Raw genomic sequence first — 24,538 nt, forward strand, 5'->3', positions numbered from 1 at the left:
TCTCGTTCACAGCGTTTTCAACTTTATAAAACTTGTTCGGTATTACAAATATTGACATTCGATTAATAACTAAATTAGTACTGTTTTGCTGATTTGTCTTGGGTTTTGGAAATGCAGGCTGCCCCACTGAAGTGCCGTTACGATTGAATTCAGATATTGAAAATTGAGTGAATGCAGGAGTTGACGGGGCAATTTAACCCCACAGTGGCTTAAATAGTATTTTGCCAAAATATGTTTTTACGAAATCAGGAAACATTATTAACAATGATGTCCTATTTTGTAATCGCAATGCACCACCAGCATTCAGGGTGTTTGTATGAAAACAGCCATTAATGCGGCAAAAATAGGAACAAAACTATGATAATTGGCGAGGGGTGCAGCGACGGTGTGGGGCGCGGGGCGGCGGTCGCGCCGTATGCGCCACGATGCGAATGCAGATATCGTGCATTCGACTCCATTCCATACCAACGGTCGTCACGCCTTCACGCTGTTTACGACCACGCGAAGCTTTCCACGGCAGCGTATCCTGCGTCTGCGACGCGACCGCTATCGGAAATCGACCGCTATATAAATCGATTCACGCACGCCGTACAATTTCCAAATCTAAGCGTGCAAGCCCACACTTGATTGATGACCCGCGTAATGACCCAGGAAACTATTTCCTTCGTATTTCCTCCACTCAATAAAACATCGAATATGCTTATTTATGTGGCGGTGTCAGTTTATTTGGAATTTTGTCAATGCGGCCTGTAGTGCCGACTACACTCGAAAGACCGTCATTTGTCAAGATTATGGCTGTTCGGGGATTGAGATATGAAAAGCGGTTATTGTTTTGAATATTTTCCTTTTATGTATATTGTGTGTAGGCTTACGATGGTCGATCGCATAAGAATCTAGCGTGTATCTTTACAAGAACGACTGTATTAATGTAAACCTATTTTCAAAATTATTTCTTAATCAAAATAAACATCAATTCCCGCTGGAGAGTTAATTAACGCACAGACCCCATTAGGAAGTAAGTAAAGTATGTTTTGACCTTTCGGCGGCGGTCATGCGACCTTATAGATGAGTTGGCACAATTAGCACGTACAAAACTCGTCAGTCACGGCTTGGCGCCGAGTGGCAATTACGGTATTTCATCCTCAATAAAAGTGCACTCAGGCGCCGCTAACGTTAGAGAAAGCTCCCGGTAGCCTATAAAGCTAATGTGTACATATAAAGATTGAAATGATGCCTCTGGACGCAGACGCGAGGAATTCCGCCGGCTTTGTGGTCATCTCCATGGACCCTAATATTTTCTAACATAGAAACATCCCGACGATAATGTAATTTGCAATTATAGAGGTCTGCGCTACGAGAATAAATAAACTCACTCAAACAGTCGTCTGTATAAAAAACATGAACAGTTGACATGAATGACCTTCGACGTTTTCTGTAAACAACCTTTTCATATACGTATTTGTGCCCTTAAGTTCTATAAAAATAACTCTTGAACCCTTTTCAAATAGAAACTTATAGGTATTGCAAAAACTTTAACAAATAAACTTCAGGAAATACTTTCATCCGACACTTTCGAGAGCCATCATGACTCCACGTTAGTGTCAAGCGAAGGAAAAGGTAAACATTTTCCAATATTTACCTCATTATGTTGAGGTATAGTCTAAATAACGGCAGTCGTATAGCGTGTGAGCAAACATTTTGGCGATTAATCTGGGAATACTGTGCTATATCGGGGCGCTGGAGGCGGCACATTTATTTTATGTGCCGGCAATGTTACATACGCCATAAAAGTCGTTAGGACGGGCGTAACGTCTCGCCGTCGTCTTGCCCGCTTTAATTATACCCAGATAATGCGGCGCCGACTGTGCCCCTAGCGCACCCCGCACCGCGCCGTGCCGAGCCGCGCCGCTGCCGTCAACCGCCGCCACATTAATGTAACACGATGCAATAACACAGTACCACTCATCCTAATGTACTCGCCCGAACACAATCATTCCCTATTTTACCCACATTCGCAACATAAAAGGCCAATGTAAACGAACAAAGTTTCGTTTTACCTCGTAAATCATTGCGGTTAATAATTTCACTCCGTTTAGAAAATTGATTTATGCCTACATATTTACTGGCTTTTAAGGCTTTAGTGTGAAATACGCACGAGCTCCGCGAACATTGTTTACAATAAGATACTTGGAAAACGCACTTTGCTCCAGACGAGAGTACACCTGAACTGGTCTAAGTGGCGTGCTACCACGAGCTAATTATTGATAAGTCATTTAAGTATTAGCATTATAAGAATCAATTATTTCAGTCTCACAAATAACATAAAAAGGTATTTTACACAAACTGATGGCAATTGATGGCGTACTTCGTACTTTGTAACCAGTTGTTCTACGCTACGCGCTCGTAGCACGCGTAGCACTTGCTACGACAATTCGCTTTTCCTTCACATTTACGTTAGCTCAGCAGCTGTTGTCGTCAGTTTGTAATAATATTATTTAAGAAGGTAAATTCCATTAATATTTAGTACGTTTTTCATTACATTTTATTTCAAAAATATTGTGAAGTAGTAAGTTATTTGGCTAGAGTTGTAGACGACGGGGACGGTCTCTAGACGGGCGTGTGTCGGCGAGGCGTTACGTTGAAGGTAGGGTCGGGCACGGGGCACAGATGGAGATTTATCACGCCCGCCGGAGCTGAGACTACAAGTTCGCGCATTAAACGAGTCCGGGACATTAGCCGCCTGCAAGATGCCGCCCGAGATCATAATTAAGTGCCGCCCAATTTATCGGTGCGACCCGAGCCCGAAAACTCCTCTTAAACTTCCCTTATCGTACGTAGTAAAGGCTCTTTATTTTGTAGTTAGTTCTCTTCGCGTTTATCGCCTTTTATCTTCTTCGGTTGTGATTTTGTTTACTGCGATAAAATCCACACTATTTCAATTACAGTTGAATTGTGAAGTACTAGAGTTCTTTTAAAGTCTTTCTGCACTAGCATTGTATTCTTTTACAAGATGCTTAAATCAGATATCAATCAATCCTATTATGGTCTAATCTGATTATTTTCTTAAGAGATAAGGACGTATCTGGGAGATAGATTGCAGCTGTTTATATCAACAAGTAATTTGCATTACCCTCTCAGCCGGACGGTCAGTAATAATACATCTACAAAATATTGATTTGCAGTAGTTTGCACGGGAAAGGGGAAACGTTAAATAGATGTTTTGATCAAACAACCACCCGCGTTCCTTTGGAACTTCTTCGACAACCCAGAATAAAAGTTGCCTAGCCTTGCTCGATAAATGGGCTATCTACTAACACCGAATCAATTTTTCAAACCAGACCAATACTTCCTGATATTAGCGCGTTCAAGCGTATTGAAATCATATTTGCCTTTACAATAACTGAGTAGCAATTACGTGGGTATAATTGTTATGATTACCATTCTATACAGGATGTAGCGTGTGTGTTAGAACGACTTGTGTAAACAGTAGCCTCTTGTGAGTTCTACTGAGACGGTATACGAATCTCAAAGGTGATTGAGAAGCGTTGAATTTTCAATGCACTTTAGGCCCTACCTAATTTTCCATCTAATACTTATTAATGTTATTTTTAGGTTGCAATAGTAATTTTAACAATTATGTTTATACGTTATCTGTGTCTCAACATCAATACATGTTCTAGTTTGCTGTCGCGATTATAATTCAAAATGCATACCTTATACGCTGAAATGATTTCACCCAATTAGTGACTGGTAATAAACCTAAATAAACAAAAAGCGTGAAGAACACTTCGAACTGATATAAATTGCTTAACTATAATAACGCCGTTCTAGCTTAAATAATTAGAGTTGTGTTAATTATTCTGCAATTAGATCTATATCTGGATATAACACATCTACGCAATTGTTGTAAAAGGGTTTAAATGTTAGTTCAAACGTAGTTGTTTTAAAAGTTTTTTTTTTCATAAGAAGCACGAATTTCTTAAAACTACAAAGGCGTACAAGATCACAACATAAGCTGCATAGTGATCGATACAAGATAGACACTAACTATGCTATTCGCCGACGCCAAGGTTTTGTGAAAAGAACCCGATATCGTTCAACATTTTCTATTAACTTCAGTACAAAAGCAGAGAAAATACCGTTACGGAAACGTCCCAGAAACCTTTGTTGTGATACAACTATTGTTGTCTGTAACTATAACAGATAACCGATGTTGAAAGTCAAAAATCTTCTTGTCTTTAACTAGTTCCATTGTGTCTCTCACAATTAGTTGAACACGATCTCTGTTGCGAAGTGAACGGCCAGAAGCGTCAGGTGACCTAATTATCATTGCTAGCTTACTCAGACTGAGACAAACCTAAGCTTGCTTTTAGGCGGTAACGAAGGTAGCTTCATTTAGCCGCACCGTGCGGATTGGACCGGTGAAATCCGGGCGCGTGTTAACCCCCTGAATAAGCAAGAAAGTCAAAGAGAGTACCGGTACTTGGAATCATGCGCTCCGTCTAGCTGCTTAGACTAATTACTGCAGCAGCAGGGTTAAACTGGTTAGTCGGGCGAGGCGGCGGCGGCGGGCTCCGTGCCTTCGTGTCGCATCACACTCGCGCCGCTTACTTCAGTAGATTGCACGTGAAACACGTGCACACGGTCCGCTTGTTTACCTTCCTCACTCTGAATCATTCGTTACGTTCTACTAGTATACATAACACGACGCCCTCAAGTATTATGTTCTTATGTAACATAACGTTTTCCGTGTCCCAAAATAAAGTGGTCACAGCAAAATAAGAAACTGTTTTCGTGGGATAGGTATAATTAGTTCATTAGATATTCTAGAGATAAAATCGTAGGCGGTTAATGTTTATTACCGAAGGAATGAACACGCACTGTTGGTCGGCCTATAAGAAAAATCTCTCTTAATTAAATTGTTTTAGAACGTCATTTGCTTGTTCATCAGATATATTCCAGCTGTTTCTTAACTATGTGGTAATTAAATCGTTTTTATAGTTATCTCTTGCGTGTGACCAACAATAAATAAAACATCCTAGTGACTTGAAATAAAATCCCGCTCGGCGAGCGCCAAAGACATTCCACGCGAAAGCGTTCACTGACCTAATGTTTTTTCACCCCACGCCACGTTAGTAAAACAGGCAATTTACGCGAGCCTATAAGTAACAAGATTCATTAAGGCTGTTACAAAGTGGCGCGGGCGTTCTTAAAGCGAATGGCCCTCGAGCTTGCAGCCTTCATAATGGCCGTACGAGCCGGCCGAGGCGCCGCGCGCAATTTAATGAAACACCTGGAGAGGTCGCGCCAGCTTCCGTTGCATTAATCTCGCACCCGTGGTCCCCGCGGCCGGCAACACCCCACACCCGTACAACACCTACGACCAGACTTTACTCAACATTTATTTGCTACAATTTGTTAGAATTTTGCTAGCATACGTAACTTTATGATAGTTTGGGAGCCCTAAGCTTGGACATTACCGTTTAAAAGTACCTAACTAATATTAAAGCCGGGATAAACAAGGAGTGACCGTGCGGCGGGCGTTCGCCGGCGGCAACGGCAAAAGTGGCCGAGATAACTCCGTGCACGAATGCATATTTTAACGTTAAGCTACGGCACCGCCATGCAAACTTGTTGGGAACTTCACCGGACTGAATAATTCTTACTTTAAGGCTTCTCCTAAGTTTTTTTTTCGTCGAGGGAGGGCTACCCGACGCGTACGTATAGCCGTAATAATTTAATAAGCATGAGAGCTAATTACATTAACTTACCACACGCGTTAGCCAAGATTTACACATTAGCATGAAAGAAAAAAAATCTTAGAAACAGTAATAAAATGTTTAGTATTAGATACGACTCGATTGTGTATTACGTTGGTGATTAAATACCAGTTAAATCATAATTATATTATGCTACTATACTCATATAATATGTACACTTAAACTTATATTAAGTTCAAAAAGATCTGTGATAATCACCTAATCATGTTACATTTAACTCCATTTAAGAATTTAGCAAGGAAGCAGTTTAACAGTAATAATTGGTACAAACTGTTTCTCACTGGAATATTAAAAGGGTCGACAGTAGCACTTATGTTAATTAAATTAAAGCTATTTAAGAATATGATATGTACTAATGTATGGTAATTTTGTAAGTTTATTAAAATAGATTTCAATTATAATCAGCATAAATGTGTAGTAATTGGAAGTCAATTAGATAGTGGCTAATTATTTGGTGTGGTAGGCGTGTTCAGAGTTACGTCAGCAGTAAGCGCGGCGGGCGGCGCCGCCCAGAGGCCGCGGTAAAAAATACGCGCTGAGCGCCAAGCGTAAACACGCGCCCCTCTCGCATGACGCCTCATTAGCCACTCCCCTGTGCCTCTATAAATCATTTTAAATTCAAATTCTACTTACTTTCAGAATTGACTTTGCTTACCTAATTCCCTTTCCGACCACAAAATTTTGCAAATTAGATTTCACCTTTCCCTCGCTCAGGCTTATCGAAAAAATTATTTGCGGCATCCGCTGCCGGATCTTAGTCTGCTCGTGACCATCTTACCTTCCTTTACTTCAAGGTTTAAAGCTATAAGGCCTCAAAATAAGTTATTTTTCAGAACCCTTTATCTTGTTTGAAATCTGATGTCTGTCTTAACACATTGTGTTCGACTTTTAAGAGAAAATATTTACTCGAATTCTTGTAAAATTTGTCCTTCTAGTTTAGAATGGCATGTGAATGTTAAACCTCCAGCAATATGTGTGGGCCACGTGTCGCGTTCGCTTGCTACCTACTCGATGCAGGAGTTGGCACGTCTCATCGGTCGTTTCTATTTCCGTCTGTCCCCAAATATTTCTGGCAGCCACTTTAGTGCGTACAAGTGGAGTCCGAGCTGTTTCGCGACGGGAGCATGTCATTCATCGGCTCGTTACCTCATTGTTTTCCTCGTGTGTCGATTTATCCCGACGCGTGTCGCTCGCCCAATAGTAAAATAGACGAGTGGAGATCGGCGTGTGCGTACGCCTGACCACGCATCGTTGCGCGTCGACGCCGTGTCACCGATACATCAATCGTGATCGAACGTTCTAATCGATTAACGACCGCACGCCCCGTCTGAAACGTGCATTCTTCATGTCCTGTTTGACTGATTGTTGTTTTGATGAAGACATTTGCATTCATCAGTACGATGAAACGACTAAATAGCCTTCCTTTTTTATTATCTAGTTTCATTCATGGCATCTTCTTAGAGAAACAAGCTCAAAAGGATAACAGAGAATCATATTTTTTTAGATTACTAATATCCAGATTCCATTCCTCGAAATCATCAGTTGGCAACGACACATCATGGGCCAAGCCAATGAGGTCATTCATAACTTCCCTAATGAGCGAGGTCAGCAAACTGAGAATCAGTTTATCCAGTAATAAACTCTTGATACAGTTTCCGGCTTCAAAATGTTGAAGGTGGCATTTGGCAGCGGCTGAAGTAACAAGGTGTGGCGCGTGCCGACTGCCGGCGGACGCCGTTACTTTCGAGGGTTGTTCGTTATACACGTCATAGTTCCCGAGAGCACTCCGCCGCCTTACAGCTCTCACCTTAACGAGACACGAGCGTCTCGCTTCATTGATGTCGTTTTCGCTTTAATCGGGCACCAGTGCCAAGCCAAAATGAAGAATATTCATCTCTAAACTCGTGTCGTTGTTTCTTTATCTCTAGGAAGGAAACCATTGGTGTAGCTAGCTCTCGGCTAACCCCTTATTGTATTGCAAGTGCGCATTGTTGTTTTATAAAGGACACGGAGAGGGTAGCGCGCTCGGTTTGCTCCTCCACTATCACACAAAAATGTTATTAGTTTTGGGCGGTTATTGCCCACCCTGCGCTCGTTCGACCCTCCCGTTGCCCTTCCCGAACAAACAGGCCATATTGAAAGTTTTTGTTTAATTTTCTGAGCCTCATATAAACATGTCTTTTGTTGTGTTACATCTTAAAAGCGAATTTTGTCTTATATTGACATAGAAATAATGAAATATAATTTTGACGATATTTAGGTTTTTTTTAAAGTGCAGATATTTTAAAAACAAATTAAGAGAACACACGTTAGGGCCTGAAATAAAAGCTCGCGAATGGACACGAGGGATTTTAAACGTACAAATGTAGAGGCATAGTGATCGAAGAGCAATTAATGTGTCGTAATGCGTTTGGCGGGCGAGCGTGGCGCGGTCATCCGTCTGAGGCGGCCGGCCATTTGTATCCGCGCGGGCATCCGTCACGCTAATCGCCGCGGCGATACACCTGCAGCGGCTTGCAACTTGCTGATACTCTCATAAATAATACAACCATCATTTGTAAAGCGCGATCTATTTACTTTAGGCTAAAATCAATCACTATTTGAATTGTTACATAGAATCACAATTAACCATGAGACCAGTCAAATAACTCCACAAACAGTCGAATGCTTTCAACAATAAACTTAACTAACGCTTACCAAACTGCGGCAGCTAATAAATAGAAGTTTGATAAACCCAACAGAGTTATCATAGTAATGATGAAACGTGATCACCCATTCAAGTTTCACAAACGGGTTGGTTCGAATCGAAACTCGGCTAAAGTAGACGGCACGGAGTAACAGGAAATAATAACTTTATCCCGAGCTTAAACTGTGAGAGGACCGTCCAACTAACATTATGCCTGCCAGTAACAAGTTAATCTAAATGCAGCCGACTGCTTCCACTAGCTAGTTGTAGCACGCATCGCCGAAGTTTAATAACTGAGAAAATTCGGAACATGTCTGCATCTGATTCGGCTTTAAGCTGCAACCAAAGATTCACACTTCCCGATGTTTCATTATCAAAGATTTAGCCTCGTTTGTATGTTTGCAAAGGCAACTTTATGATACCATCAGACATGCTTTATAAAAGTTACTCACTAAATCACTCTAAAGCTGTTTCGCAGACATTATCAGCAAGACAGTCCCCTACTGGAGTGCTGAATATTCAGATGGTGTTTGTTTGTATACGTATTTCTTTGAAACTGCGATAAGCGCTTTTCCGTTTTTTCACTGAATAAAATATGGCGCAGGAGGCTCGGCGTGCGACGATAAAACGTCCGCGAAGCTCTTCCCGTCACGTAGTGCGACAGTTAATTACACGGATGTAAATAAATCATCATAGACGGGTGCGGCGGAGGGCTTCGATTCCGAAAGGCAATTATCTCGCGCCTCATTGACGTCGAAAATGAGCGGAGCGAAGAGCGCGGCCGCCCCCGACACGCCTCAGAAATATTTGACACCGCCTAAGACGCGGTTATAAGGAAAAATCGAGTGGAGGATTTCTGGTGGCTACGTGCCCGGCTCACGGCAATTGTGATGCATGGAGGGATTTCCGCACATTCGGCCGATATTGAGCCGAAACCGCGGTCGCCCGCCGCCCCACTACACATATTGCTTATCGGAATGATATCGGATGAAGTTCGCTATTTTCGTCTATTCTAAAGCCTTGAAATGTTGACTACCTGAGCTGAATAGGTCTCATAACCATTGCATTTTCCCTTTTACGTGCCCTAATAGCATCATTACTACGTCGATTTTAAAAACTGAACTGTGACTTGATCTGAAGGAGTGAAATTTAATATACACTTTAATAATTTCCAGGGTCGGTGTAACCGCGAGAAGCCACCTTGCAAGTACTTCCATCCACCGCAACATTTGAAGGATCAGTTGCTAATCAACGGACGGAATCACTTAGCACTCAAGAACGCACTAATGCAGCAGATGGGCCTGACGCCCGGCCAGGTGCTACCTGGCCAAGTCCCAGCTGTGGTGAGTCACCCAAGCTACGCTCCCTACCACTACGAAAGCTTCGAGCGATCGGACCTCCGCACTTATGTAGGTATTCTGTGCACGCAACACGCTGCTTTCGGTGTTACCCGCTATTCTGTAATTTTTAAGCGTTCTTATTATTCAAACACGTAGACTTGAAAAACTATCGAGTTTAAGTTGTGCCGCGTAAACATGTGTCTCTAAGTAGTTAGTTAAATATAACATTCTAAATAGCAAGTTAGTCGTAGGATCTGAGAAATGAAAATACTTTCATCCGTAAGTAAATTAACTCGATTCCCTCGTAAAGTTTTCTCGAAAACTTAATCATGTGCACGTTGAAAGTTAATGGTAATTTACTTTCTTCAAGGCAGTACAGCCGTTGCTGCAACTAGATCCGCGCTTTAATTTAAAGTTTCGCTTCGAGTGCGTAAACCTGCTAAACATTTTCAAAAGTAATTTGTGTATTTATTTTAGAATATAGATAGTCTACTAATTTCAGGCACAACTTAAACTTTATCGCCCGAGGCCGATCGCTCCCCACTGCTTGAGCATGTTTGTACGAATCGTTCCTTAAGTGGCATGACTATTCTCCAAACTTACTCACATGTGTATGATCTGGGTATAAGCGGTAATGCAGATTAAATCACCGGACATCGTCCTCCTCACTGTTTACACTGTCGCTAACTACGCGGCCCGACACTCCTCTACCTTCTTGTTCGCACCGGCTCGGCCACGCGCTTACCGCATCCACAGCCCCACTGCGGGCCTACCCTAACCATAGTTATTAGCTTGTCAGTCTGCGCTCATGCGATGCAGCTGTAAGTCGGTGCGAGGAGCGAGGTGGAGCAGTGCGCGCGGTGCGCGGGCGCAGACCTGGCCTCGCACGATGAGTAGCGTGTTTGTGTGGTTTTGTGTCGAGGTGGGCGGCGTGGGCGGTGCGGGCGCGGCAGCCAGCCACCTCGCCGCGCTGGACCCGATCAGTCTGGCCCTGCTCGCACCGCAGGTAATGGCCGCCGCCGCCGAGCGAGACACTACCACCGGCCCCACGCATCCTGCGCCTCTCTTCCTTCACACATGACACTGCCCTCGCACTGTAACGCACTCTTAACAAAGGGTTATTCGATCCTTAACGACCTCTTCCCGGTTAATTCCTTCCTTTTGTCGTATTCTGGTGGCCGGTGGGTAGCTAGACTGGATAAACCGTATGCTTATTTAATATCTCAATTCGTTTTCTCTATGATTGCATGTGAAGGCTTGTTTGGCTAACATTTTTATTTTGATATAAATAATAAGTATATTTTTATTATTTTGTTTTTGATGTTGATAGGTGTACCTGCTTTCGTGTGTTCGACGCTATAAAACGAGAGCTTTGTAAATGATGTCAAGAGAATATTTTTGTAAATAAGATAGTAACATGCGTGCTAGTAAATGAGTAAATGTACAAGTATACTGAGTGTTAGTGTTGGTGTGGTGTGCAGGCGACGTCGCCGTACCTGTCGGGCGTGCCGGGCGTGGGCTCGACGTACGCGCAGTACTACGCGCCGCAGCTGGTGCCGGCCGTGCTGGGCCACGACCCCGCCGCCGCCGCCGCCTCGCCGCTCGGCGTCATGCAGCAGCCTGTGCTGCAGCAGAAACTGCCGCGCACCGATCGCTTAGAGGTAAGCATGCACTTCTATACCAGATTAAACTCTTATCGTTTACACTCGAGTAGTGCTTCCCCATGTTGCCATATATGCCGGGGACCGACTCATCCGCAATAACATATCAAAACATCTGGTCACACTTTTTTTGTAATTAGAAGTACAGGAATAGAGTGTACCTTTTTAAAAAATATGTCGGTCCCCGTAGCAAATTTGGGCCGATATATGCCGTATGCCCGTCCCCGTGTGTCTGTGGCGCGCGGGCGCACTGGCCCGGTGCGCCTGCGTGTGCTTCGCGAGCAGCACTCGCTTACTCCCTCTGGTGAAGGACCTACACTGTTGGCACAAATTCGGCCTATCTGCGCACGCTCATATCTGCCAATAGGTCAGCCAGACGAGCTATCGTATACCACAGGCTAAAATGTCGATTTGCGCTCACAGTGTAGACGTGCCGAACGCTTCACATTCGTAAAAAATCCTTAGGCAAGACATAGGCATTAGACGAAAATCTTTCTCGACCAAAATTAATTTGAAGATGCGACGGATGCGTAAATCGTTAGATACAATATTAGACTCCCGATTAGAATATCCAACCACAATCATAAAGCGGCGTCCGGTCGAGGTCAATAATACAAGTCAATTGTATAAAGTGACAAAACCAAATAAATTATGCCACACCTGCAGACCTTTTTTCACGCGCTAGTTTAACATCTGCTGAAGTCGCGGTCGCGTCGCGTCTTTGTAAAAGAAAACGAAACACACGAGACGCATTGCAACGTAGCACTTGCATCGCGTAGTGTCGGTCCGCACGCGTGTCGGCGGCGCGCAGACGAGAGTGTAGGCAGAGGGTAGATGAGCGCGGGGCGCGAGCGGCGGACATGGCTGGTCTGTGGTGGTGCAGGTGTGCCGGGAGTTCCAGCGCGGCGCGTGCAAGCGCGCCGAGTCCGAGTGTCGCTTCGCGCACCCGCCGCCGCCCGTGGCCGCGCACGACGACGGCTGTGTCACGGTGTGCATGGACGCCGTCAAGGGCCGCTGCGTCCGCGACCCCTGCCGCTATTTCCACCCTCCCCTGCACCTGCAGGCGCACCTTAAGGCGCAGGCGCGCGGCGCGGTACGCCACCAGGCTGCACGCTCTCGCCTCGCTCGCTCGCGCTCGCTTCTGTTCTTCCGCTTGGTCTCGCTCGCCGCGACGCCGCTTACGTTCGCAGAGCTTTGTTCTGTTCAGTTCGCGCCGGCTCGCGCCACGCTTCCGTCGCACTCACGCTTCACTTTTATTTTATTTTTATCTATCGCATAATATCACCTTACGCCGAGCTTTAGGTGTATTCTGTGCATCTACTACATCGTTATTGTTTCTGTCCCGTCCTGCGACGCTTCGCTTCACGTAGACGGCCGCCGCAGCCCAGCAGCCGACAGCGAGCGCGACTTCGGAGCCGGGCAAGAAACGGCCGGCGCCCACCGAGCTCGAGCCGCCACCGGTACAACGCCAGCTTTGCACGCTTCTCCTCCGCTCCCGCTCCCGCCCGCACGATCCCTCCGCGCGCCTCTCCCTCCCGCAGCGGGCAGGCGGCGGCGCGGCACCAGGGACCGTCCCCCGCCCCTCGTGCCCCGCCGCCCCCCGCCCGCACCAAGCCCTCCGCCCGGAGCCCTCCGTTCAACCATCTGTTTCTCGTTTCAGATGGACATGAAAAGCGTCGGATCCTTCTACTACGATAACTTCGTAAGTACCTATCCAACTAAAGGGGATCTTCTTAGCTCCTGTAATGCTTTTATAGCACTAATATGTTTTTTCTAACTTTCGCAGGCCTTCCCCGGCGTGGTGCCGTACAAACGACCCGCTGCAGACAAAGCGGGCGTACCCGTGTACCAGCCGGCGACGACCTACCAGCAGCTGATGCAGCTTCAGCAGCCGTTCGTGCCCGTATCATGTGAGTACCCCGCGCCCGCTACGTCCGCCCCGCCGACCGTGAGCGTGCCCGCCAGTGTATCCGCGCCACCGCCGTCCGCGACCGCGCCCGTGCCCGTGTCCTCCGCGCCGCAGCCGCCGCCTGCCCCCGCGACCGCCCCTCCGGCGCCCTCGCCGCCCGTCAGCGCCGGCGGCGAGCCCGGCACCCCCGACCCTGCCGCCATGGCCAAGGAAGTGGCACAGAAGAACTACGTGGCCGCGCTCGCCTTTGCCGCGCAGCACTCTGCCATGGCCCAGGCAGCGGCCGCCTATACGCAACAGGCGCTAAAGGCCCGCGCTGGCATGCAGCATCACGCGGGCTTGATGCGCGCGCCTCACATGATGATGCGGCCGGGCTGGCCGGCGCCGCCCATGCCCATGCCCTACTACCAGCAGCCATTCATGTACGCAGTGCCACCGCCCACTCCACCCACGGCGGCGGCGGCGGCGGCCGCGGCGGCTGCGGCGGCCGTCAACCCCTACAAAAAGATGAAGACGACATAGACGTGCGACACGCGCGGTCGGCGGGGCGCGGGACGCGGGGTCTCCGCGTAGAGACTCGTACGTGTGCGGCCGAGTGTCCCGCCCCGGCCTGTCGGGGCGGTTAGCGCTAGGCGTGTTGTCACATTTGTATTGTATTATTGTAAGGACGAAGCGAGCGGCTTCGCCCTCGCCGATGTCTCGGTAGTTTTACGCTATATATATATACTACTGTATTTCTACTCACTTACCGTTATTACCCTATGCGTGTATATTTCTCGTATCTACGATCCCGGTAATAATAACGCTTGAGATGCATGACTGTACGTTTTTTTATTACCTCTTGTCGATCGTCGTTTATCGTGAGTACCTATCGTCGTACTGAGAGTTGAGCGCTTGGTCCGTCGATCCCGCTACGTACACGCTTGTTCTCGAAGGAGCTCCGCACGGGTGCGCTTTGGCCGATGTGTCGATCCCGTACCTACCTAGTGGTTACCGGCTTGCAGCAGCAGGCCCGCACCTAACACAGCCGCCTTCTAATTTTCGCATGGAATAGAATCCACCACCCCTATACGTTTGGCTCATCAGGTATTATTCTCATTATTCTAGTGCTCCTGTGTGCGCTATGTGTGCCGGCGTGTTCATCAGTAGTGGCGCGGGGGTGGCGAGCGTCGCCCCCGCAGTTTTCTTTCGGTCGCACCTCCTTTCTATTTATTTTAAACGCTTTCTGTTACATGCCTTCCGAATGACGCTTCGGCTGCGTCTGCATTGCAATCTTTTGTCGCTTTTTGTGTCCGGCCGGACAGGCTGTGCGCCCCCGAACGCGCCGTACGTGGTGTACACCGACGAGCGCGGACAGGTAACGTGTGCCGCGTGCCGCACCGCCCCGCGCACCGCACTCCGCCGCGGCACCATCACCGCATGCGCTTATGTTAACGACACCCTAGGCTAGTCGCAGAGACCAGTCTGCTCGCTCCACGACACATGATTCCTTCGTGTTTAACACATGTTGAGACACCACAGTCTAGTAAAATCAATCAACCATGACTGATACCGGTATCCTATACCAATTAGGAGTTGGTACCGACGTATTTAGTGCCCAAGTGCACATATTTCAATGACACGCAATTCTGATCGCTACATCAGCAGTGCTTAAAAGTAAGACATTCATCGCTATGATGATGAACATTGTATAACAATTATTGGCACTATTCTGTGGCGTCTCCTCGTTTAGTAAACAATGATGCAAGTGCCGTGTGACGTGAGCTTATCGTTAACACTCACACATTAGTCAGGCACAGCAGCCCCCACCCCGGCACAGTCTCCCGCGCTATCCGACTCACGACACCTCGCCTCGCTCTAACCAGTACGCTATCGATCGCATATCACCTCCTACGCAACTACGTCTACCGCTTATTATGTTCTGTTCAGAAGCTCGAAGTCGTTCAATTGATTATAATTATTACTATTTTGAAATAATCCTGCTAATAAATCTGTTCTTGTTGTATTTGTGTGTTATAGTTAAATGTATTGGCCTAACATTATTTAGTGATACATTAAACGACAATATACATTTTTCATACTGATATTAATTATTGATATCCTTCGTAATACACCAAGCCTTTTCAGTAAAATCATCCTTAATTAAAAAAAAACAATAAGTAAATCAACCAACTTTGGATTCCGCATAGAACTTCAGAGCTTGCTTCTTCACACGCCTTCTGTAGACGTACCTAATTAGTTTAGTTTGTGAAGCTTTACGCGGGCTAGTTAACAACAAGCAAAAACAAACACGATCACCACTAAAGCGGGCCATTCACAACCGCGGGACAAGGTGCGCTTGGTGAACTGAGCTTTTTTCAATAACTTTATTACACGCCTTGAAGGAAGACAAAATGGAAATTAACAAATTGTTGACACCATAGTGTATACATCGTCCGGTCTGACAGTATGTTCGGCTCGTGCTGACACGGGCGGGCAGGACGTATGTAGCGTACTGCACGACAGTACAGTGGAGGAGAGGACGAGGACGCGCACGCGCCGCCGCAGCCATCGCTTGTCAGCCGACTCATGATAATATCTGTCATCATCACTCCATCTAGTCATTGTGCTGTAACTGTATCGATTATATTGTAATGAACAGTTGATGCTACAACTTGTTGATGATTTTTAGTTTTGTATAGTGAGACATACTTGCTTTCAAATGTGGAAGAAGTCACTCTACAGTAATGCCTTGCTTACACCCGGTAAGATACAATCAGCTTACTATGATATCCTCAGTATAAGTTATTTCCTGTTTGAAGCCTATATTGAAACACGCCGCTTGTCACTCGCATGGAATTGCAATAATAACTTCAAATGCTCTTTTCTCAATAAGCTTCTAATATCTAATGGACTCGGCAGTTTCAGTAAAGGTCACTTTAATAATTGAAATTTAACGAAGCCATTTTACAAACTACTAAACAGTTAGCCGTTTCAATAATTCGCCACATAACTTGCCTAATTTACTAAATAACTTGTAAATATAATAAATACGTAATCAAAAAGCTGGTTTAACTGTTTAGTTCACAGTGATATTCACCTTTTGGCCAATATCAACTATCAACTGCTAATAAGGGGGTTTTTTACACTCATTTAAATGCTTTTTGTAAACAGTTATTTTTTTGTGCGTAGTTGGTAGTTGAAGTGACGATGGTGAAAAAAGGAAACTCGAAGTGATGTGAGATTTAGTACATTTGGCTACAGTGTGCCTACAATATCATTCTCAAGAAAATATGACAACAATCACTTGGAGTTTTCTTTTAAAATGCTTAAAATGCTTCGCCGTTGCGGCTTCAATTCCTCGCTTACGACTTGTTGAGGCCTCTCTGACGCTTGTTAAAGTGTTCACGTAGATGTAATAATATACTTGGTTTTCTTTTGTTGTCGTACAGTAACCGCACTCTCTAATGGTCATTATGTTGCAGTTTGTACTACCACTAACATGTCACGTCCAGAACTGTCATGTAAGCTAAAGGTATAAATTTAATTTGTCTATTTACATTATAACCATGGCAACCTACCGATAAGCATGACGTCCTCTGTTCCTCTACTGAGAACACCGGGAGATGTAAATTCATCACAGCCGACGCAGACACATGTCGTAACTCTCCCCACACAGCCTCTTTTAGCTTTATTATAGCAACAGTTGGTATTTATGGGTACACTTTGGACGCTACAAAACCTCTAGTACGCCCTCGCCCTGGTAAAAGTTGTCTAGCATCATGCTTTAGCTTTTTTGTAAAATATAGTCACGCTTAAATAAGATTGGCTGCGCAATAATGATTATACTTCAAGCGTTCTGCATGCCATTTAGATATTATATATTCATACCTATGTGCATAGTGCAGCGTACTTTAACACTACTCTCTGACGGTTATGGAAGCTCGTTCACGAGAATAACTCCAGCAGTGGGCTCTTAATTTACTATTCTGTTTAATGTTGCATACTATATCCGACGGTACTACAATATAAAGGTGACACACATGATATGATATCAGCGCGCACGTTACAAAGAATGCTTGGAAGCTCCAATCATATTGTGCAACGAATCTTGTAAAGTTCTTGTAATATTGAAGCAGCAACAAGATTTGATTTCGAGCAATTTTCGCCTTCCGTGTGTCCCGTTTTGTGTTAATTTTATGTAGCGACTGAGAAACTACACACGCATAAACTTTTCCTTATACGAATATATATTGAGATCCAGCTAACATGCTTAGGGAACCTTAATTCAATACAATGTGCTAGGTGAACTGTAATGGACCATTTATAATAATTTGCTCTTTGATATTACAAAAACTATTTCAGCGTTATTTTTCAGACGGCTGTGCAATGAGGATAATGATCAGTGTCAGATATATGAATGTCCAATCAGTGATGAACTAGATTTTAGAATTAACACTATTAACATAATTAATTCATAAACCGTCGGTCATTTGTTTGTCCCTGTCGACATTACACTCTTACATATTTACACAAACATTTATAAGAGTAGTGATACTTATTTTTTTATCTTAAATAATAATTATCGACTGTTTATGAAGTAGATTTTAGTGATAAGGAACATACAAACGATTATCCCACAAATGCAATAAAAAACTTGGCACCTCGATCAACATACCCATTTTTCAGAAAGATGACAAGAACTTCTCGTGAAAGGTGTTGTTTGAATGTGTTAAATGATAAATACACAAGCCTTGAAAAGAGGCGAAAGCACTTTCTTTTCCGAATGTTTGCAAATATAGAGAGTTTGCAGAAATATGACAACGAAATTTCCAACGAATAATTTTAATACTATTGAGTTATAACGCTATAAATTGAAAGCCTAATAGCAAACATGTAATGCAGTGTCAAAGACTAAGGTCCGTATTACAGAAGGCTACTCAAGTCAAGTTTGATCTCGAATCACCTGATCATAGTTTAAATATAGAATCTGTACTTGAGGGTTGTTCTTATTTCAGAACAGTACTTAAACTGCACTCAGCTGAATCGAGATTCAAATCGCGCCTCAAGCAGAGAATATGGCTTGTCTATGCATCAGCCTGTTTTCGTTTACATTTTATTTTTTTCGCCAACTCTGTTACAACTTACGCAAAATAAGAATTTAGTTTAACATCTAATTATAAATGAAATCATGATTTAAAGATAACATAGGCTTTTTAATTGTAGGTTTTATTTAAAAATGCCATTTTTACGCCTTATTTGCCATTATTTATACGCCAATGATACCTATAGCAGTTGGTTGTAATATCTAAAATTACAAGTACGAGCGTGTTCGTAGAATGGAATGTTTTCCGAGTGTATCGTATCTGTGGTGGTGGAGATTGACACTTGACAGTTACAGTTATAATTAAATATTTTGGTTATTTAAAATGATTTCAAGAAAGAAAGAAAAAATAGTTTATTAGAGAGAAATTTACTTATCGAAATATATTATAAAGAATTTTAAGGTATCGTGGAATGTAAGAAAATCGATTATGTGGACAGTTTAATAGAAATTAATGAAGCCCATGCTGTCGTGTCGATTCTCCGACACAAGAGATATCTCTGCAAACGAGCCTAGAGAAACTTTCTTTGCTATTATTTTATTGTTTTGTTTATTTATAGTAATTTTAAGTTTGAATTATTAAAAAAGATGAATATTTTTACATAGTATTTTATTGATAGAAAAACAAGTGTGTCTAATCATTTATAATAGTACCTATATATACCTATACATCTCTGAGATATCTGAGAGGAACGCTGAAGTTCAACCTTCTGTTCGAATCATCGATAGAAAATATATTATCATAATAATCAATTTCTTCAACAATATCAATTTTTTGTTCGTATTTTAATTTTAACTTCCTACTCGACAACAAATTATTTGCTAAACTGACAAGGAAATCTCTGCTCAAGCGTGGTGTCGACCACACTTGCGTGATTATAGTTCAAATCTCTACTTAAACTGTAATCTACAACTGAGTAATGATCTACACTCGGCTGAACTATGATCACCGAATCTATGCTTGAGGAGCGTTCTAAAATTAAATCTCAACTCAAATCTAGTTTTAAACAGAGATCAGGACTTGAGTATCCTTCTGTAATACGGACCTAAAAGCATTGTGGGAGCATCGGGATGTATGAATATGAAATTGAGTAACGACAATAAATACTAATGAATACATTGTTATATTTGCAGTTACTGGACACCCTCCCGGTGTGCCAAGATTTTAATCGACAAGGATGTACAAGACCTACCTGCAGATTTGTTCATATTCGTGAAGGTGAGGACCCACTCTACATTGCACATACATTATCTTTTACGTGGTAGTAACGAACAATAGTCGAGACACATTGTAATTGTAAACGTGTTACTAATCAATTGACAGCGATATGTCAAACTTTCAGATCATGGATAGAAATGTCCCCTTCCTTTTCTCCTTGTATAACTGCATGATCACCATATTTTGTTATCATCAATAGCGTAGTTTAAATTTTACAGTAGACAACTATCCGTAGACAAAACTACATATTAACCAGTTTAGTCTAGATATTTGAGTTTTGGATACATTTAACTTATTATTCTCATACCACTTTTTACATTAGTTCAGTAATGTAGTTTTTCACTAGTTTTAGTATTTGCTTATTCATATTATCTTGTAGACTGTACATGAACCCTGTATTATGCACAGATAATCTTGTAGTATGGTGTTAACATCACCAGTTGAGTTGTATCTTTGTTCCGTGTATGACGTGTGCACGTGGTGAGTGGTGAGAGCGCGCTGACGCAGCGACTGTGGTGTTGCAGGGTGCGGGCTGCAGGTGGTGGGGTGTCGCGTGGTGGTGTGCCGCGACGCCGCCGCCGGCACGTGCCGCCGCGCCGCCTGCCGCTACTACCACATCCCCGTTCAGCTGCCGCCAGCGCTGCGCCCCCCCTAACCTGCCCCGCCACCCGTCCACCGCCGCACCCTCCCATCCCTCACCCCACTACCCCGCGCCCACAACCCCACGTGACCCATCCCCGCATCGCCCGCGCCCCGCGTTATCCATATCGATCGCGCCTCTGGCACACTCGGGAAAGGCAGGTTCGGCAAGTATCCTACTGTCGCTCCCGCGGCTGAGGTGGTGATATCTTAGTGAATATCGGTTAGTGTAGAGCGGCCGGGGCGAGCCGCGTGCGCAGACGTGCACGCGCCCCGCCCCCGCCTGGAGTGCGTTAGTCTTCGGGAAAGAGTGTGTACATAAGTAGCGGGATATGATTCTCAGGCACGGTCATGCGATTGTGATATGAATAGATTTCGAGACGCCGGAGCCGTTTGAGTAATTTTATCGAGATCGTACCGAGATCGTCGAATAGTAGTTAGTGAGGTTTCAAATGTTTTATTACTATTGTATATTATTTTTTTTAAGATACGATATGAGTTCCTGTAAAGATCGGTGCGGTCGCCATCGGGCGTCGCACGAAAACTTTGTTGTATATAAGCAAGCGATGTAATGTTTATGGGTGGTGCGGAGCGCACCGTCGCCGCCGGTCAGCTCGCTGCCGGCGGCCGACCCGGTGTCAAAAGTTGCATCACCCCCACTCCTAACGTGAGCATTTTTGTGAGAATTATGTTACTTTTTTACGTATGTTATAAAATTATTTTTTTCTAGATGACAAGTTTTACACTAGATTAGATTAAGTGAGTCAGTAATGAAACACCAATAGAGTAGCCGCTTCTCTCCCTCGGCACTGAAACTTTTGACGCCGGAGCACAATTCGCGTGTGTCGAGCGGCGCGGCGGTCGCCTGCGAGGGCCGCGCGTCGCTCGTGCGACTAGTCGGTACGTCGTTCTTCCCTTAAGGAGCCATCCCGTTCGCACCACATCCCACGTCCCACGACGCCGAGGCGTCCCCAGTTCACATATTAGCATAGATCGCGACACTCGTAGAGTGATAGAGGACAGAAATTCATAATACAATGAACGTTATCGGACAATATTAAAACGAAGAAGGCATACTTCCAAGCTATTTACCTAAATTCTAGGATAGAACGTCGGCTTTTATTCCAGATAGATTTTGCTAGATAATCATTCTTTTACCGGTCGATTCCCGTCTATCGATGATGCACAAAATATTACCGACGATCGAGTCCGATTACCTCTCGGTGAGTACAGCATAAAGAAATAGCTACCTATATTGTTTTCAACACAAACAGTATTAACGTTTTGATCAAATTTATCTCGTCGTATGTATGTAGAGGTGATATGCGGATAGAGAGAGAGGCGGGTGCGCGCGCGCCGCGTCGCGCGTGGCTCGTCGCGCCCGGCAGTTGCGCGACACTGCGCCAGTCGCACGACTCGCACGACTGCCGAGCGCGGCGCCGCGCGGCCGGCGCGCTCGTCCCGAAGGCATGGAAGCCTAATGCCTAATATTATTCCTAGTCCATATCCTTTTTGTTGATCAGTCATGCGATTAATGTTAGAATAAATATTAATAATTTGATTTATTCCTCCCATTTAGTGGATATTTTGATAATGATATATTAATAATGAAATATTTAAGATACATAATACATATTTGATTCTAAATCCTGATAAAGTGACACTACGTTAGTAATTTAGTCGGAGGGATACTTGTGCCGTGATTATATTTTTAGGTATATATTATGAAATAATTCCTAGCGTCGGAATTAAAGAAGTGATTAATGTGTAAGCGTGTTATATTTATTGTCGTAACGTAAGTGGAATGCCATATCGATAAAAGGTGAATATCGGATGCGGAGTCAAACTCATTAGTAACTCGTTGCGTTTGTGTTTATGTTGATTGTTATTATCAGTCCCGTGCTAGTGGCTAAGGTGAACAGTTCACTTTTATCAATACGGCACTATGAGTCTTAAATATATAAGTTGTCATTTTATTTTTTGTTGGAATTTATCGTTTCACGAATTATTTGTTGCCTATAATTTTTATAATCAAAATTTTATGATCTGACGCATTTATTGTAAGACAATCGATTACTTTTATAATTAATTAGTGTGATAATAATAATTATGGTATCAAATTGCCGTTATGAAATATAGAACATCGAAAGTATCCTTCCTGTTTAGAAGGGACTCTTCTGGCCCAAGGTTTCTAGTGGATTTTATATTTTTCTTTTTGTTGTATTTTTAATGTTGCGTGTGTCTTACACATAATATATTTCATTTTTGTGATATTTTTAACTATAAAGTACTGTTATTATAAATCCAAATGGAATAATGATGACCTAATTAAATATTCAAGAATTTATTTGTAAATCACAAAAAAAAATGTAAAACTGTAAATATATTGACAAAAAAATGAACTGCAACACAATAATTGATTATTATATCTCTCATCAAATACACTGTAAGTTGTTTGAGTACCTAAGTAATGGTATCTTATTATGTAGTATGTACCTACAGTCTACTTAAAAGGTAAACCGGTCCAGTGAACAAAGTATTGATAATATTGTGAACATTTTTTTATTCACGAACAATCACAGAAAGTACATGACATTGTAATATTATTTATGAAATTACTATGTGATGTGATCTTCGGATCAATTTTGAGTACAGTATAGATAATAAACAACTGAATATGTGACCTGAATTTTTCATTTACCCAATACCTTTTTTATCCTATACCTATGATCGATGATAACCTGATTCAATGGCAGCTTGCAACATACTTCCAAGCAAAAGCGACAAGCGTGGTGTTCCGTAGCCCAATCAAGTTTGGCGAGAACGGCTGTATGAACCTATCTCAAACATTGCAACTGAAAATCGCTACAACAATGATCATTCTGCTACTGAAACTAAGGCCGTAAAACTAATCGAGCAGGCCAAGTAGCCGCTTCTTAAAAAGTAGCAGCCCTTAGGCCTAACCCGTTTAGTCTATAAGTATGAATTAGGCCGATTTAAGTCCGCCAAGTCTTAAATACTTTTGAAGCCATCCAGTAAGCTGGTCATGACTGCAGTGCTGGTTTTTATTAGTATTTTGATTTTAAGACAAGAAAAATGGAAGAAGTTAGCGAAGTCTTCCGACTCAACAGCCTAATGAATTTGCTATGAGGAAATTGATTATACAAAAAGCCCTTTTTTCTTTCAATGCATGGGAATGAATACTAATGAAGCTGAAGTACCTAACTGAAATACATATACTAATATTGTGAACCTAAAGTTCGTTTGCTTGCACGCGCGGATACAAGGCAATGAGACCTGAATATATAGGTACCTAGGTACTAATACAATTTTCAATAATTAAGTAATTCCCTCTAATTCTGCACTAATTCCTAGAGTAGACATTCTGGCTATACCTAACATGTATTTATTAAAACCGAGATTCACGAGCATCCTTCAAAGTGGCCTTGACCCTCATACGCGTTTCATTACTGCGACCTAAAAAGAATTTGAGGTCGCGTCACTTGAACCAAGTGCCTCATGATGGGGCGAATGAAAGAAAATTCCTACCTACTCGTATTATAATTTTATCATTTGCGCTGTTTGTGACATGTAAGTTACTTTAGCTACTCGTGGTTCAAAGGGGGAACTTGGTGTGCAAAAGCTATGGAGATAAGTACTTCTCTTTTATACAATCAGGATGGTAGGGTAAGTACCTACCTACGTACTACACGTAATAACTAGTATAACCATGGAAAGGTGCGGATAGGTACCATTGAGATATAAGTAGATCTTGATTGATGAAAATCATCCTCGATCCTACCAATTATAAAGTTCGCATCTATCCAGTAGGAAAAACTTCTAGGATCATGAATAATCATATGATAGCATACTTAAGTTAGGCCGTATACAGAAAGAAAGCTGGGGCCCGATTCTCCTAAGTTAAGAGGACGAATTGGAATTTTTGGCGCCAAGGATGTAAATTTTTCTCAGTAAATACAAAACGGATCAAAATACAACTTGGTTACCTGAAAGTTCATAATATAAACCTTATTTTGTTAGTTGTAGAAACATGATTAGGTAACTTTTATAACAGAGAAAAATATATCAAACATACCTCTTTTTAAAAAGAGATTCACATATTATGGGCAAACGGGACCGATTAAAGCCTCTTAACTTTTTTAGTAGTTGAGTATATACATACTCTTTAAAATTGTAGAAGGATTTTTTATCAAATTATCA

General features: G+C 43.3%; 1 protein-coding gene across 23 annotated transcripts in view; it reads left to right on the forward strand.

The window, feature by feature from the left end:
* The window catches only part of Mbl (muscleblind), a 220,533-nt gene extending 197,533 nt beyond the window's left edge, over positions 1 to 23,000 (forward strand). For 9 of the 23 annotated variants that reach the window (XM_049852287.2, XM_049852297.2, XM_064035152.1 and 6 more), the window contains 7 exons: positions 9,642 to 9,875; positions 10,729 to 10,812; positions 11,288 to 11,467; positions 12,351 to 12,560; positions 12,838 to 12,927; positions 13,128 to 13,169; positions 13,254 to 15,454. In XM_049852287.2, the coding sequence (XP_049708244.2) occupies positions 9,642 to 9,875; positions 10,729 to 10,812; positions 11,288 to 11,467; positions 12,351 to 12,560; positions 12,838 to 12,927; positions 13,128 to 13,169; positions 13,254 to 13,898 (1,485 nt within the window). In that variant the 3' untranslated portion in view covers positions 13,899 to 15,454. Of the gene's footprint in view, positions 1 to 9,641; positions 9,876 to 10,728; positions 10,813 to 11,269; positions 11,468 to 12,350; positions 12,561 to 12,837; positions 12,928 to 13,127; positions 13,170 to 13,253; positions 15,455 to 19,593; positions 19,679 to 20,202 lie in introns of those variants that run through there. The other 14 variants (XR_010276559.1, XM_049852288.2, XM_064035161.1 and 11 more) reach the window with 14 other exon arrangements.
* Positions 23,001 to 24,538: the final 1,538 nt, after the last annotated feature.

The sequence above is a fragment of the Helicoverpa armigera genome, chromosome 6 (genome assembly GCF_030705265.1).
Source record: "Helicoverpa armigera isolate CAAS_96S chromosome 6, ASM3070526v1, whole genome shotgun sequence".
In the NCBI taxonomy this organism is placed as follows: Eukaryota; Metazoa; Arthropoda; class Insecta; order Lepidoptera; family Noctuidae; genus Helicoverpa; species Helicoverpa armigera.